Here is an 18754-nt window from a genome sequence, read left to right on the forward strand (position 1 = left end):
AGCAGCAATGCAAGTAATTATGCAATAACCAATAAAAATACTCATGAACAGTTGTAATGAGTTATTATATGTATAACAATCATATCATAAATAAATAAAACAAATAAATGACAAAATCTATAACATATTTGAAGCAAACAAAGTAAAAGTAAATTCAATTACATGCAAAATTAATGTCTATGAACAAAACATGGAGATCATGAAAACCTGAAAATAATATTGCACAATCCCTAAAAGAATTGAGACAGATCTACAAAAATAAATTATCAAAAGAAAAAAAACATTTTATAATGAATGGATAAAGACGATAAACAAAAGATAAAATATAAACAAAATTTATGGATCATGGATCATAGCAAATAACAGACTTTTTAAGAAAATTAACAAATTGCTACAATTCCAGAACATAACATTTAAACTTAAAGTACACTGTATTATTTTTGGTCATTTAAAATTGAGCAAATTAGAAAATTTGTGTTATTATTTCTTTTGACCATTATTACTTTCACAACACAGTATGATACTTTATCAATGAGAAAACATCCCTTGCAGATATAATGTGTAATCTATGAAGATTTCTTTTCAATTAAGGAAGAAAGGACATGGGGTTTATGTCAAAGACAGTAATTCCAGGACACAAAATAAAACCAAGATAAATAGCTATATACTGGCCCTAATTCATCATGGGATTTATAGTGTGTGATGGTAAAAAAAACTATATTCACAATAGTGAACCTTGTCAAAACAAGAATGTGTCCATAGTACATGGATGCCCCACTCAAACTATAATTTTCCATGTTCAGTGGACTGTGAAATTCGGGTCAAAACTTTGATTTGGAATTAAAATTAGAAAGATCATATCATAGGAAACATGTGTACTAAGTTTCAAGTAGGTGTGACTTTAACTTCATCAAAACTACCTTGACCAAAAACTTTAACCTGAACTTCACACTTTCATTTTCTATGTTCAGTGGACCATGAAATTGGGGTCAATACTATAATTTGGCATTAAAAGTAGAAAGATCATATCATGGGGAAGTTAGGGGAACATGTGTACTAAGTTTCAAGTTGATTGGACTTCAACTTCTTTAAAAACTACCTTGACCAAAAACTTTAACCTGAAGTGGGACAAACGGACGCATGGACGAACGAACGGACGAACCGACCAGAAAACATAATGACCCTCTACTATCATAGGTGGGGCATAAAAACAAAAAACTCAATCCAACTTTGTCACTTCATGAAAGATAAAAAGCTTGAATATTCCTTCATTTTTTTCTAATATTAACCATACAAATGACTATTGGAAATTGGATCAATAATACTTATGATTACATTAAATTGAAATAATCTAAATATTATGAATGAATAGCATACAGACATACCAAAAAACTAAAGTAAAATAAACATAATAATACCTTAATATAGAAAAGAGATCTCAATTTAAAACAAGTATTGACTGAAATAACAAATAACAATATAACAAGATTTGTTCAATATTTAAGAATCATTTCACAAGTCTATGTAACTTTTCCTTCAGAACTTTCTGAATTCACTTCATTATTTTTATATGAATAAAACAAATACAATACATTGTACTACAATTTCTATTTTAATAAAGGAATAATGGGACTATAGTTCATACAATACACCAACATATATTTGGGATATAAACCATAAGGTCCGAAACCAGTTATTTTGAAGTGCATTTCTTTTACACAATTAATGAAAATTAAAACATCCCACCTCCGTTTTCTCAATAATATTTTTACAGTGTGTTGTACTACTTTTAGGACAAATTATATCAAAATTATAGAAAACTTCATCAGCTCTAAATCAAAATATGGACAATTTTATGTTAAGGGGGTCTTGAAATCTTTTGACAACTTCCAAAGTACTTATTTTAAACCCTTTTCAGCTGGAACAAATCACTACTTTACTTTAAAATTTGTGACCTAAATGTTCTTACAGTGTCATTTCATCCCTTCTTGCTATGTGAGTTATAAAACATAGAGAAATATTATTTAAAGCGAATATATTCATGGACAACGAAAAATCAAAGGACGATAACTGTGGTCTCAGACCATCATCAAGGTAAAATATATAGAAAAGACAAATATGACAGACATTGCTCCCCCTCCCCTAAAACTTTGTCAATAATTTAAGCACAGTTAATTAATAAGTTTTTATATTTCTATGAGGTTAACTTTCTAAACAAGAAGAAATGGTACATTTTCATTATTTTTCTAAAATTCTTTAATGCATGGGATAAAAATAGATTGTTATGAGCTTCACATTAGTTACAACATGGGAATATCTGAAAAGACATTGAATTCCTGAACTATGAAAATCTTATCTCTTTGAAATATGATTGATGAGGAATGAGCCTGAAATTTTGACAATATAGTTGCAGAATAAGCTGTGAATGCAAAATTTAAAACCAAAGTACACTTCAATTTTTCAAGGTGAACTTATTATAAAGCTGACTATACAGTATGGGTTTTCCTTATGGTGACCTATAGTTGTTATTTGCTGTGTCATTTGGCCCCCTCTTTTAGAAAGTTGTCTCATTGGCAATCATACCACATCTTCTTATTTTTATAAGTTTCAGATTGGGGACTCCATTTCTTTAGAAAAACTTCATGTATTAAGAAATGCAAGAAAACTCTATGTAAAACATTCTAACCAATGTGGGTGTAAATTCAATACAATATTTCATATATATACACTTAATGATTATAACTCATTCAGAGAATTCATTTATTTAACTTTCTATTTTTAAGAAATAACATTAGGTATTCAGTTTGTTAATAATTGTTTATATAAAATAATTGTTTAAGTCAATATGAAAATGGCACAAGTATAGGACACTAGGGCATAGTTCTTATTTATAGTACAATAACAGTAAATAATCTCAATAATTCTAAATGTAGTTTACAAAAAAATGAATAAAATAAATATAACAAACACAATTGACTTAAATATAAAAAATACCTTATATAACACTTGTTGTAATTTTAAATTAAACAAAGCATTTGATCAATAATACTTTTAAGAATTGTAATTGTTAATTAAGAAATCATTGTGTGTATCTTTTATTGTGAAATTTGAAAAAATTAACATCTATGCAGGATTATATAATACTAAATGCTTGACAATCTGCATACAGATGTATGTATAATGTTTTAAATTGAATGCAAGTTTTAAGAATTGCCATATTCACACAGTCACATTATTCACATTAATAAAAACATGGCAATAATTTCTGAAATAACAGTATACAGATGTCACAGTGAAATAGAGAAATTTTAACCACATGTATTTTGCATACTGAAAAAATTGAATAAAACCTAGTATCAAGGGGCTCCTGGGTATAAATCAAATTTTTTTTCTAATATAGGATTTTGCTATATTTTCTTATAAATGAACTTTATCATATACATGTACTTAAAAGAAAAATGAAATAAAAAAATGAGGTCACCGTTCATTTAAGCTCACAATCTGCCTCCGGAAGGAGCATACATTTTTGTTAATGTCCTTTTTTCTGTTGAGCTAATAGGAGAAATAGAGTTATTACATTGGTTGCAATGAATTACATTGATTTCCCAGTTTGATAAAAACCGATAATTTTACATGTGAAATAAACGTGGTTATTTCACTCTCTGACTTCATACAACAATAGGCGTTGTCAAGACGTGGATAACGTCGGATCAAAACAAATTGTCAATGCGTAGGAAAAAGATATAGTTCCTTACATTTTCTACATTAATTTCATAAAAAAAAGCCATTTGCCAATGTAATAAAAAGAATAACTAATCGCCGTATTTGAATATCAAAAATAAGACAACTTGTGACCGAACGCCGCTATGGATTAAACTCGTGCTGCGCACTCGTTTAATCCATGCCTCGTTCGATCATGCGTTGTCTTATTTTTGATATTCAAATACGGCATTAGTTATACTATAAGTAATATCGAAATAAAAAAATAACATAATTACAGAAATCGCTTAAATTTTACAATTATTTAGTTATGTACAGCTTATTTGAAAACAATAATAAAAAATATAGGTCACCGATGAGCTCAAAAAAATATTTCAAATTTAATGCCAAAAAATGGCATTTTTGCACCAAAGGGAGATAATTTGGAGCTTTTTCAATGATATAAACATTTTAAAAGTCATCTGGGGCCAAACCGAATCGTTTTTTTTTGGTTGATTTTTGTACCATATCATAAAGTAATAACTAACAGTGTAATAAATAAAATTTGTAATGAAAAAATAAAGGTTTAATTTTTTTCTGAAATTTTTGTACCCACGAGCCACCTTAACTACATGTAATAATATACACCGGTATAATATATACATCATGTAGTAAAATTGTCAGCTTGATAAAATATCTTCTTTCACCATGATAGAGAAGGTATTAAATTTTTAAAACTATTTCAACCTCACAATTGAACTGTTGCATCTGAATGGAAGCTTTTCATACCTATGGAGAATTCAAAGCAGAATTTAAAATGTCCGGAAAAAAATGACCACACTGTTTTTCAATCACTCCATCATCCATTAGGAATATATAAGAGAAAAGAATTCTTCTTAAAGTTTGAAGATACAACAGATTTTTGGAGAATATCATTACTACATAACCTGAAAATAGAACATAAAAGAAATATTATACTTTTTGAAGCTGACGAGAAAAAGATAGTTTGGTGGTTGTAAAGTTTGAGTTTCTTGCAAGTATTAGGAATAAATATATATATATGTTGTCTTCTCTTTGGTCAGGTTATTGTCTCTTTGACATATTCCCCAATTTCCCCACTCAATTTTATATGGTCTACTGTATAATACATGTTTCGGTTTATCCTTAATTTGTCCTTCAGTGCTTTTTGTTTGTCATTATCATATAGGCTTATCAATCAAAATGAATGTGGGAGGATAGGAAAGGACTTTCAAAATATCCCTACATTTAAGAACCATTTTTTAGAGAGTTTTGCATAATGGTAATAGATGCACACTGAAAAAGACCAATGGCAATGACCCACATTCAATAATTATATTTCCCTTCCCACCCTGCCACAAACATTTAAATGGAATAGCCCTAACATGTTTTATTTATATTTTCTAATATCTGAATTTAAATTTTACTGTTTTTACAAAAAGTCTTTATGCAACTTCTGAATATTGGATCAATTGGCCTTCACAATAAATGAGATATAAAAATTTGGTTTAATCCAGATTATAAACAAATAAAAAACTTACGAAATATTTTCCTGTGGTTCTGTTTCTAGTGCATGATCTGGTCCTAAATCGCCAAATGAGTATGATTTTCCAAATGAAAGTTTTTTTTCTTCCAATTCTCTGTCTCCACCATAAGAAGATGCACTACTGATACGATTTCTCCACAGCCCTTCAGGAGAACTTACCAGCTGTGATGGGGACTTTACAGGGGATTCTGGTATGTTGTATGTAAGGTTCAGCTTCATATGTTTCCCAAACTGAAACATTGAGAACAATTTGATAAATAAAAGGGAAACAGATTGATCACATGATAACTAAACATGTGCATCAGCAACAATTATTCAACAGCAGTTATTTACAAATATTTAATGTATAATTCAGGAAGAGGTCTACTTTTGTCCCTAATGTGGGAAAAGACATTTACCCTTATTACAAGCTGCATGAGCCTGTTTTTGGATGCTGTTTGTCAACTCTGTCATGTTTGTTGGTTTTTAATTTCGTAAAATCATAAATCATCCTTTAGAATTCTCTTTTCAATTGTTTTACATGGTTAATATCAGGCCCTTTAATATATTTCCATATATAGGGTAAGGATTTAGCTTCCTGTGTATTCATTTCTATTCATAGAGACTAATATTTGTGGATTAAGAAAATGTTATTTTTCTTGAATACTTGATATCATAGTTTTAACAAGTATTGCACTCAAGACTATAGGAAATTTAGAATTCATTATACACTGAAATTTCTGATTAACCAATACCCTAAAATATGTGAACCTCATGAAAATTAAGGAATCCACTTCCTAAAATTAGCCTCATCTCCTTACAAATTTTAAAAGTGCTATTACCTCATATAAACCAGGTTTTAGTATGGTAAACTCTACTTTTGTGCTGACTGTAGAACCATAAGACAACTTCCTGAAAAAAAACAATGAGAACATTGTCATTTTGAAAGATACATTAAATAAATCGAGTACAGTCAGATTCTGAATAAGTATAATTAACAAATGTGGGGTATGCATAAATGGAGGCATGGAATGGTTTTAAAAGCGAATGCACTGATTCTGTTCATATTTATGGATTATATAAATTCTTTAAGTATTTAACAGTAGGCATTATTTCATGAAATTGTAGATATATGAATGTTTCAGAATATATATAATGAACATTTTGGCTATAGAGTATGAAATAATAATTCTGGAATAACTTTAATTGTAAATTGTAACATGGTGTTCAATAAATAGAACCAAAGTACATACATTATATAATTCATGTATATATAGTTTTAGCCTAAATAATCATCAAGAGAAAACTCTCCTCTGTGTTAAAACATGAAACAATTACATACCTGCTAACTTTTGAAAACCTCCATGCAGGAATTAATTGTAACATTTTTAACCTCAACTATGAATGTTTTTACATTATTTTTAAAGCACATTGATCAAAACGTCATTTCTATATCTTTTTCATTGTTCAATTATCAACAAACAGAAAATAACATACAATAATAACATCAAGAAGAGCCAAAAAATCATTTTATTTAAAGGTGATTAATAATCAGTGAAGATTGGTTTGTGTTTAATTATATATTTCCTACATGTAAAATGAAGCCTTTAAACAAGAAGTACTGAACATTCATTTTTAAAGAAAATATTATTGTCATGTTATGTAGTTGATCGGTGTTGATGGCTGTTACGAAAGAAATATGTCTCGTAAATTTTCAATTTTTTTTCAACAAAATTATTTGATATTTAAAATATAGATAGGGATGTAACTGGATAATCTTTTTGTGTTTTGTTTTTGTTTTTTGTTTTTTGTTTTTTGTTTTCCTTCTTTATTTCTTTATTTTTAATTTTTTAATTTTTTAATTTTTTTATTTATTTATCTTTTCAATAGAAAATGTAAAATATTTCCAATTAAGATTTATTTATAAAAATGACATTGTATTTATCTTAATATATGTATTATATTGTATGTATGTAATGTATATGTTGTAATTGTTGGAAATAAAAAAATCAAAAGTTAACAAAAAGAAGTACTGAACATACATTTCTCTGATGTCAAACTCACTTACCCAAATTTTATAACAGGATCATGACAAAGAAGACCAGACTTTATATTTTCTATTTCTTTGAGATATTTCTGTTGCTTTTCTGAAAATATGTAAAGGAAAAGTATTGGTATCATCTATTATTAAATGAACAACAGTGCATGCATGACAATTTTTTCCGTTGAAGAAATGAATTTCATGAGTTAAAAAAAATTCAAAATTCAAAAGTATTCTAATTTATCCTTTAATGCATGGAAGGATTTGTAAACATGTAAATAAGACTATCAGTATTTCCATTTTAGGATAAAAGAAAAATTGTCCATGAGACACAGATGCTTGTAAATATATGGCATATTTCAATATATACAGGGCCATAACTCCAGAACAGCAGAATAGGCACAACCCAAATTCAAACTGTGTTTGATATGTGTATAAGTTCATAACATTTGGTTGAGGAAAAGTAAAAGTTAAAGAGTGAAATAGTAAAAATTTAGCAATTTTTAATTTATTGAGGGACCTAGCTTGATGTTTCTGAAAATGATGCCACCCAAATTCCAACTTGATCTGTATTTGGTGGTACAAGGCATTGTGTATCAGTTTTATAATATTTGGTTGAGGCAAACTATGTAAAAGAATGGAAACTAATTTTGGGATGAAAGAAGTATGGAATAAGTCAAACTGACAAGTGTAAAACTTGCAATGATAAAATTCAAGCTGGACACATAAGGGTTTTTGAAATAAATTAATGATGTGTATACAATAACAGTCTTTTTAAGTGTCTGCATTCAGCTGAATGAAATGTGCTTTATAACAAAGAACTGATTATCCCTATAGTGTTATAAATTTTACTATTTTCACAAGACAAATGCATTAAAAGCTAAGGATAATTTTTTGATGAAACAAGAATGTGTCCCTAGTACATGGATGCCCCATCCGCATTATCATTTTATATGTTCAGTGGACCGTAAAAATGGGGTGAAAACTCTAATTTGGCATTAAGATAAGAAAGATCATATCATAAGGAACATACTAAGTTTCAAGTTGATTGAACTTCAACTTCATCAAAAACTACCTCAACCGAAAACTTTAACCTGAAGCAGGACGGACGAACGAACAAAAAAACAAACAGACGGACGAACAGACGCACAGACCAGAAAACAAAACGCCCATAAATGGGGCATACAAAACTATACTTTTATCTTAATAAAACTGTAAACAAGAACTAGAATCTTATAAAATTTCCTATAATTCCATAGTAAAAGTGTTGTTACTACATACTTTGATCTGTTATCTGTGGTACAACAGGGTTCCAGTATAACCTCCATTCTTGGAAATCTTGTAAAGTATTAGTAACTGTATATGTAAGTTTAAAGCTGTAAAATAATTGATAAAAAGTCATTCTTCTATAAAAGAGATTATCTTAAAAAATATTATTAAGTTTGATTTCTTTGTAATATGATTTTGATGTATGTTTTGTAGTTATTTATGAACAACTTGTTTAGATGTGGTGAAATTAAAGCTTACATGTGGTATGATTGAGTGATTGATTGTTTGTGTTTCATGCCACTCTCAGCACTTTCCCTGGCAGTCAAATCTTATTTGCAGCAGCTAGTCATAGTACCTTTAAAGTTAATGAGACTCTGAAACAAGAAGGACAAATAAACAGATGCTCAGAAGACTAGAAAAAACAAGAGGCTCTCAAGAGCCTGAATCGCTCACCTGGTAAACAATGCCTTATTGAACATATTGAACCATGCCAGGCAAACATGTACAGCTAACAATTCTTCAATATTACAAATATATATGACTTACTGTTTATAAATAAAGAAAATGAGACCAAAACACAAACACTTAAAACTTAGCAATGGACTGTGAAAATGAGGTCAAGTTCAAATAAAACCTGCGTAACCGACATATAGATCATAAAATATTTTCATACACCAAATATAGTTGACCTAATGCATACAGTATTAAAATGACAATTTTGGTCATATTAACCTATTTGTAGATCTTACTTTGCTGATCGGGTCAATTGACAATTTTGGTCATATTTAACTTATTTATAGATCTTACTTTGCTGATCATTTTTGCTGTTTACAGTTTATCTTTATCTATAATGATATTCAAGATAATGACCAAAAACTGCAAAATTTCCTTAAAATTACCAATTAAGAGGCAGCAACCCAACAATGGTTTGTTTGATTCGTCTGAAAATTTCAGGGCTGATAGATCTTGACCTAATGAACATTTTTACCCCATGTCAGATTTGCTCTAAATGCTTTCGTTTTTGAGATATAAGCCAAAAACTGCATTTGACCCCTATGTTCTATTTAAAGTAAGGGCGGCTATGTTTTTTGACGGATCAAAAATCGAAGCACACACTTTGTGCAGGATAATCTAAGGAACTATCATGCTAAGTTTCATCCAAATCCATTCAGTAGTTTCAAAGGAGAAGATTTTTTAAAGTTAGCAAATATGATGAACAAATTGTGAAAAATTGTCACTAAAGGACATTTACCCCTTAAGGGGTCAATTGACAATTTTGGTCATATTAACCTATATGTAGATCTTACTTTGCTGATCATTTTTGCTGTTTACAGTTTATCTTTATCTATAATGATATTCAAGATAATGACCAAAAACTGCAAAATTTCCTTAAAATTACCAATTAAGTGGCAGCAACCCAACAATGGTTTGTTTGATTCATCTGAAAATTTCTGGGCTGATAGATCTTGACCTAATGAACATTTTTACCCCATGTCAGATTTGCTCTAAATGCTTCCGTTTTTGAGATATAAGCCAAAAACTGCATTTGACCCCTATGTTCTATTTTAAGTAACGGCGGCCATGTTTTTTGACGGATCAAAAATCGAAGCACACACTTTGTGCAGGATAATCTAAGGAACAATCATTTTAAGTTTCATTCAAATCCATTCAGTAGTTTCAGAGGAGAAGATGTTTGAAAAATTGTTAACGACGACGACGTCGACGACGACGACGACGACGACGACGACGGACGCCAAGTGATGAGAAAAGCTCACATGGCCTTTTAGGCCAGGTGAGCTAATAATGGTCCCTTCAATTTTAGGATGGGTATCTAGTTTTTAAAGAATGATTGATACCACAGCATTTATTGTATTTGATTCAAATAGAATTCTGAATAAAGGAAGATAACTCAATTTTTAAAGATGACTTTAACAATGTCATTATTGATATTTGATTCCTGCACCTTGTAAAAGTAATGTAATTTGCTTGACTAGTTTAACATCATTTTGTAATTTGAATATCTGAGCATATATATTTCATTGATAAATCTTGGACATGTTCATGGATATAATGTATAGAATGTTATGATTATTATATTTTTTGTATATCAAAAGTAGTGATAAACCATGGAAGATTTAGATATCAAGTCAGTATACCATAGGGTTTTGTGTTGCATTTTATGCAATCTTTACCCAAAAATTATATTTCTTTTTAGAAAAACTACCAGTGTGTTTATAACTGAATCTCTTTAATGAAGGCAACTTAAAATAACAGTGGATTTTTATGCATGTCAATATTTTACCTTTCACCAACATCAATCTTCTTAGGACCACACTGAACATCTAAAACAAATGGTACTTTTCTAAACAATATCTTTGGCAATCTGTAATAAAGTTTTGATTTTACTATTAAAGCAATAAATAATGTTCTTCTTAATATTGATAACTGGACAAAGATTTATAAATACAAAATGTACCAGTACATTGAGAAATAAAAAAGATTGGACTATCATCTATCAAATATGAAGGTTGACAATTCTTTTTGATTTCATACCGTTATTAATTCTTAAGTCATACTTTAGTATGCTTGTAATTCACTGAAAGCAAAAGAAAATATCGAGGCTGTTAATGATTTTTCAACCTCAATCATGTGCTCTCCAAAGCATTTTTAGGACAGCAGCACATTCCAACTCTTCTGTGTCAGAATTTGGCAAAAAAGTTACTGCTTGATTAGATGCAATTGTTCAGCAACAGGTTATTAGAATCAAAATAATATGTGAATTAAAGTCTTGTTTTAACAATAGAAATCAATATTTTTCACCATGATTGGCTAGGTGGTCTTCAATTTCGGTAAAACTTCACCTTCAACAAAATCTTCCATGCATTTTTTCAAAGTTTACATATTTTTAAAGATATAGCTATACCTGTATACTGTTACAGCCTGTGGTTCTAAGATTTCTGTTCCCCATTTCACATGTGCATTTAAAACCAATTCCTAAAATTTATAGAGAGAAACTACATTCATATGCAAGGAACCTACATATGGACATTTTGTAATATTGAGAAACTAAATTCATTAGCAAGGAACCTACATTGACATTGTGTTATATAACTAGCTTCAATGAGTTTTCAAGTGCTAATTTCAACAGCCATTTTTAAGGTCTTTTCTTATATTAATACCTCAAAACAAACCAAAACATTCATTTTGCATTTCTATAGGATTTTTAAATGCTGTAACCTTTTGTTCAGATTTTATTTAGTATTATTATTGAGTTTTTACTGAAAAACCAGATAAGTTTATATTTTGGTATTAATAAGTAGCAAAATTTTGTAAAACTTTACAAACATTATAATGCCAGATATCCAATTAAGGGGAAGTAACTTACAGAGTAATCTGTTTCTATGTTGTGCTTATACAGAACAAATATAAGTGATAAAGTTTCTCCTCTGCCTAGCTCAACAGGAAACTTAAATCTGTCTCCACTAACCATATGGATAGCATGGTCACAACCTTTACATGCTCCTCTGAAATATTGTTCATAAAATAATTAACAACTGATGTAGAAAATGTAAGCACTCCTTATCTGTTGTTTTTATTCATAAATCTTATTTTTAGAGATTCTTCTGCACAGTTTTGTGTAAAAAAAAACTTATTCAAGAGGCAAAGATAAATGAAAGACTAACTTCCACATCTTTGAGAAAAAATAATGATTATATAAATATTTCCCTCTAATTTGAAAGTTGTGAAAAAATATCATTCTTCTACAAAAAGATACAATTAAGAGATAAAGTCACAACAAAATTTAAATGTAGAACTAATTTCAATTGTTGAGGGCAGAAATAAAAATATGTCCAATGTTATAAGCTGACATGATCAGAATAAATACATGAAGAAATAAAAAAAAATACTCTGATTAAAATAGGAAAGTGCATAATTTTGAAAAACTTTAGTAGAAGTTTGCATATTAATATAAAAGGGTCTACTGCAAACCTTTATGAAAAGATTTGTTAGTTGTTTGTCTCTGAAAAGATGTGTTAAAGAAGAGTATATATACAGTCATAAATAACATCTTTTGGGAAATAAAAGCAATAGGTTAAAATAGGATAACTTTGGTAGCTCAAAATATTTAGACTTTCTTTAGTTTTCTAAATTCTATTTCTTATAATACTTGTAGTTTGCAAAGATTTTGCTTTCTTTTTTCTGAGGAATTTGAAACTAGTTATATTTACTATCAAAAACAGGAATAAAATTAGAAAATTTGTAAAAGGGATCTTATATGAATCTTGCTAAATTTTGTTCACGTTGACTCAAAATTTCAATAGAAGATCAAAATGTATCAGTAAGAATGGTAATACACTGTCATTGCACTGCAGACAACAACCCAAATTTGACCTGTGGTGCATATAATATTATTCGGAATAGTTCCTTTGAGTTACCAAAGATTTGTAGTGACAAGATAAAAGCATTATTAGAGCTAACACATTCTATTAAAATGATCCTTTATTTCTACTGTGAAACTTATATACATTAATGAAAGAATACGAAGGGTGTAGATATATATGTATGTACATGTACTGATGTATAATTTTTACATAAATGTGCATATGTGTAATTACTTATATTTTATTTACATTTGGTGATTTTCAACATCTGCAAAAGAAAGCTGCACTGAATCATTGTGTTACTGAAAATCATAAATACAAATATTTGTAAAAAAAAAATCTTTATTTCTTCAATAGACTCAAATGAAATCTAAAAACTTGAAATTAGAAAAAAAATCAAAGGGTTGAAAAAGTTGCCTTTTTCTTTCTAAATAACATATCTAAGTATCTGAATAGTACTGCAGGACCTGTTCTTAGCAGAGCAGAAGCTTTCTTGCATTAACATTTTTTTTAATTTTTTTACATGCACGTCATAAATTTATAAAAATCTAAGCAAAAAAAGATCTCTTTATAATGATGCTATAAAAATCTTTAAAACTACTGCAGAAAATTACACCAAATCTTGGTTGAAAGATAACAAAATTGTCCCATACAAAATGAAAGCTTACTGAACTGATTAGGAATTATATCAAATTATCCAACATACCAATGTACCAATGTAGAAGACTTACATGTCATTCTGGACATCTCTGTGTTTATTGATAGTCTTTTCACAAGCAGGACAATGTCCTTTCATCAACATACAGTTGTTTATGGCTATGTCTTGTAAACTATCATTATTTACTGAAATTAATAAATAAATAAACAAATCCTTACAAACAATATAAATATCAAATCTATTCCTGAAAATATAATAACTATACAGTTCTATATTCCTAACATTTGTGCAAACATGTTTTTTTACTACTTCTGAAATGTTCATTATATTAGTGAATTGATAGATTTAAATTTTTTTATGAACTTCTGCATTAGATTGCTGTCACTTATCTCATGTTATTCATATTTATAATAATGTGATACCTTTACAATGAAGGCTTTTCAACAACTGTCTAATAATGACACTATAACAGTTATTGTATGTTTATGTTGTGTGAATTTGTCACCTTAAAAAGTGTTAACATTTTCACTGTGTTATTATTCTAATGTCAAGAAGCAGTTCAGAGTCATGCCATAGGTATATAGTCAGATTTGCAAAAAAAATCAATATAGCCTTAGAATTAGAAAAAAAAGTTGTAACCTTTTTATTTTGCTTAAACATGATAAGAAAAGTTAATGTTTGTAAGGTATACAACTAAAATCAGTCACTAATGTTCTTAAGTCTTTAATTTACAAGGGACCATTACTGGCCTCATCATACCTTTGCTTTTATATACATGTAATACCAACAATGAAAAAAAAATATTATTTTTTTTAAATATTTGTTTTGGACAATTTTGTGCACTTTACACAAATGTGCTACAGTATCATGATTTTTATTCTATAACATTTTAAAACATGTTTAACCCCACCATATTCTGTATACATGTGCAAGTAATTCAGTGGTTGTCATTTGTTGCTGTGTTACATACTTGTTTTTCATTCATTATTTTGTTCATAAATTAGGCTGTTAATTTTCTTGTTTAAATTATTTTACATTTGTCATTTTAAGGTCTTTGTAGCTGACTATATGATATTGGCTTTGTTCATTGTTGAAGACAATACATTGACCTATTATTTTCTGTGTCATTTTTGTCTTCACTTACCACTGAGAAAAACCATAAATTGTCCAGAAACATCTTTGTACTTCACTTGAAGTTTTGGTGGCTGGTGAATGCGTAAAGTTCTTGATACTAAATTGAAAACAAAACATAAATTAGAATATTTTCAAATCTGAATTAAATATTCCTTTTCCACCAAAATTGCAAAACCCATTTCTGTTTTTATTATTTTGTTTTAATCCTGAATATGCATTAATTATCTGCCACTGGACATAATTCAAGGAGTTTTGTGGTTTATTTTGTAATTTCATACATTGTTTTCTTTTTCTTTTTATGCATGTATTTCAGTGTACAAACAATGGTGTATATATATGTATCTTTTTTATGATAAGGATACAATGATAGTTTGTCTTTTGTTCCTATAGATGGCTAATGGAAACGTTGTGTGCTTGAAAATTATTTTTGTGAGATTATATGATTATTGTACCATATATGTGTATGTATAACTGTTGTAATTAATATGACGCTGTCAGATGCATTGAAAATCTAATGTAAAAATGTTTAATCTTTAGCCTGTTTTGCTTTTAAATAAAGTATTACATGTATTATTAAAAATCAAATACCTGACTTTTGAGTATAAATCTTTTCTTTCTCTGGTAAAGGTTTAATGTCATCAAGCTTCAACAAGAAATCACTTTCTCCTAACATTCTCTTTGGGCAAGGTATTGGCTTGACAATGGACACTGTCAAATAAATTTTTGTATCGCACGATGAAATATTATTTACTGTTGCTTCCAATGGAACAATAAATGTTTTGTCATCAACAAAATAAGGCTTCTTCTCCTAAAATTAGAAAACAATAACGTAAAGCGAGTTCAAAATAACTCACATTAGCGTGTTTTTAACTGCATTTAACATTGATCAAGGTCAATAGCTCAAAATTACAATGCAGTAATAGTGGTTTTGGTTTATCTATCTTCATTCTTCACAAGACACATACATGACATATACACATTTGAACATGTGCTTGATATTTTGTATAAAATATGACATTAAGTACATTAATTGTATGTTTTCCACATTTTCTTTTAATATATTTTTTCTCCCAAAAATGAAGGAAAATTCACAATGCATGTATGGTATTTTAAAGCTTCAATAACATGAATAAGAAAGCAACTACACAACATAAAATCACTGATAATAGATCTATATGAACTTTGGTAATTTTGTTCGGAATTCATGAGGAATTCTAGTATTTACTTCTTTAATACATTTTTTAACAATACCACTGGACACTTATCAAATGACAATCAATCATTTTATAACATTCCCTAATGATTTCCATAGAAAACACCTATATTGATGGTTGGAGCCAGTCCATGAATGTTTATATTAACTAAAGTAGCTGAATTTATCTGAGCAACATGGAAAAGGCAACTAGTGCAGCAGGAGCTAACACTTTTACCAAAATAACCAAGTTTTTTTTTATGATTCTTTCTGATCAATCTTGAGTTTTCTCTAATGTGTTTCTTTTAGCCATAGATTATTACTTTGTAACAAAACTTCTTGTTTTTGATACAAACAATATTAAGGATCCAGACAAAGAATATTTTTTATATAATTAATTGTATTTACCAAATGAATATAAAATATGTTATTAAATATAACCATTATATGGAGACGAAGTCCCCAATTACGGTAGAAAAATCAATAAAAATTAAAAAATCTAAAATTCGGGAATATTTCCCGAATTTTTCATACTACTAATGAACTCAAAATCGTTAACTTTTTTTTTCAGATCTACTTCCGTTTCTGTTCTTCTTCCGTTTCCGGTCTTGTTTGCATAAATAAAAAAATAAACACAATGTAAAACCTGGAAAGATTTGTTCTTTAAAAAGATGCATAATTCCAAATACATGAAATATTAGATTTCATTGAAAAAATTAATTTGTATTTCTCGATGAATAAAAAGTAGCAAAAGACTTATCCAGAACTTGAATAATTTGTGAGATTGTAACCTCTGTCTCTGAAAATCACTATTTTCTGAAAAACAATCACTGATACCTAAATTTTTGCATCTTAAAGTTGTTTGTCATTTTGTATATACTAATCAATAAGACACTTGAAATTGTTCCCAATTAGTCCAAATAAGTTTTTGGATATTAAACTTATATGACAGCCCATTTTATTTGAAGATTCTTTGATAGGTCTTATGTAACGGTTTATTTCTTCCTCTGTGATATTTTATCCTGAGGATAATTTGTCCCGGTTATTTTTTTCCAGGCATGGTATTTCACAGGTTGATTTTTTCCAGAGGAGTGAAAATCTATCTGTGTTATGCGGAGAGTGTGTACCGGTATATATTTGCCGTCCTATATTTCACAGAACCGTGTGAAATAGAGTCCCATTAACTACTACGTAAGTTACTCACAATCAATATATACCTGACTATAATTATAAAATGTTTCACAAAGGTAGACTAAATTTGCATAATTTATCAAAGGGAGGTAATTATGAGTAATTTATATTTTAAAGACATTAATATAATATATTTCTGAATCTATTTTATAGTGAAATTTTTCTTTGAATCTCATTTTTTATATATTCATTTATATAAAAAGATGACTTACAACTTGATTTAATAAGACAGATAACATTTCACAGGTAAAAACTATCCAGCTGTTAAACATGCTATTGTTCCAATATATTGTTATGCTATGAAAAAAGTAAAATCACAAAAATACTGAACTCAGAGGAAAATCAATTCGGAAAGTCCATAATTACATGGCAAAATCAAATAACAAAACGCATCAAAAATGAATGGACAAGAACTGTCATATTCCTGACTTGGTACAGGCATTTATCTGATTTCCATATAATCAACAACTACATCTCTGTCCCCAGACAAAACTATTTATATAGTTAAAAATATCATCATAATCAAATTCTTCTATTACTGTTAACAGTAGTAATGCAACTATATTTCTACATTACTTTTAAATTTATATTTGTACTGAGATCTGAAAACAACTCACTTTTACATGAATTTCACTAACCTTATTTAATCATGATATTATTTTCACAATTACGATCATTGAAATTACTTCTGGTTTTCTTCCCTATGTTTGATGATAATTTTCTTTTTAAAAGGATGATATTGGCTTGAATATTTCAGGAGATTTTTTCAAGAAGAATTTGTGAAATTATTTCCCATTATAATATATTTTTTTTAACAATTTCGCTTTATTTCAAATACACTATTATTATTTCATTGTATTTTTAAAGGATAATTTTTTTGTAATAACTATTCAATAAATTAACTACCCAGATAGAATTTCACGGCATAGGATAAAATATCGCAGGGAAATAGTTTCCTCCGGATAAAAAAATAACAACAACTACTGTGACATTTTTTCCTCCGGATCAAATTTCACCCGGATATAATTTTGCTTTACACTTACAACTTTAGAAAATCAACTTACATGTAGTTTTAAATGTGTATTTGTGTCAGCTGTGCTTTTAAACACATTGCACAAAAAGTAACTTTTATTGTAAGACAGTTCATTTTCGTCGATATTAGGTATATTTTTTGCAACGTGGAAATTGACGTGTCCATAAAGATTTTCAATTCTTTTTTTCCATTTATTAATGTTCCCATTCAAACACGAAGGAAAATTAACAATCACATTAACAAGATACGTTTTCCCAATATTTACACACTTAAATTTGTCACTGTATTGCACATCACTTCCATTTTGTTTCTGCTTTTCAAATATATGCAAAATTATGTTAGAAAGATCAGCATCTTCTTCCATGATCTGTGCTGTCTGCTAAAATCGTAGAGTACAGTGGTATTGCACCAATCAAGAAGTCCTTTCCCGAGACAGGAAGTCTAATTTATGACTATACAATTAATTGAAATTTATGTTATTTGTGATTCATTTTCTTTTTCTAGTTTTAAATTATTTATAATGAATACATAAAGAAAACACCGTATCACAAAAACAACTATCAAAATTGGTCGCAAAGACGTGGGAAGCTGTATGAGGATACTATCTGTTCA

General features: G+C 28.7%; 1 protein-coding gene across 5 annotated transcripts; it reads right to left on the minus strand.

The window, feature by feature from the left end:
* Positions 1–46: 46 nt before the first annotated feature.
* On the minus strand, positions 47–18525 carry LOC143068692 (trafficking protein particle complex subunit 14-like). Of its 5 annotated transcripts, none has more exons than XM_076242934.1 (12): positions 18412–18525; positions 15315–15534; positions 14737–14823; positions 13666–13777; positions 11938–12076; positions 11476–11546; positions 10855–10935; positions 8565–8659; positions 7311–7389; positions 6085–6154; positions 5259–5494; positions 47–4646 (listed from the first exon to the last, which is right to left on the minus strand). In XM_076242934.1, the coding sequence occupies exons 2-12, from the start codon at positions 15397–15399 to the stop codon at positions 4559–4561; spliced, it is 1143 nt and encodes a 380-aa protein (XP_076099049.1). In that variant the 5' UTR covers positions 15400–15534; positions 18412–18525; the 3' UTR covers positions 47–4558. The 5 variants fall into 5 exon arrangements, 4 of the variants coding, with proteins under 4 accessions (XP_076099049.1, XP_076099047.1, XP_076099048.1 ...); XM_076242932.1 differs by having other exon boundaries at positions 18174–18517; XM_076242933.1 differs by lacking the exon at positions 10855–10935 and having other exon boundaries at positions 18174–18517.
* Positions 18526–18754: the final 229 nt, after the last annotated feature.

The sequence above is a fragment of the Mytilus galloprovincialis genome, chromosome 3 (assembly GCF_965363235.1).
Source record: "Mytilus galloprovincialis chromosome 3, xbMytGall1.hap1.1, whole genome shotgun sequence".
Taxonomy (NCBI): Eukaryota; Metazoa; Mollusca; class Bivalvia; order Mytilida; family Mytilidae; genus Mytilus; species Mytilus galloprovincialis.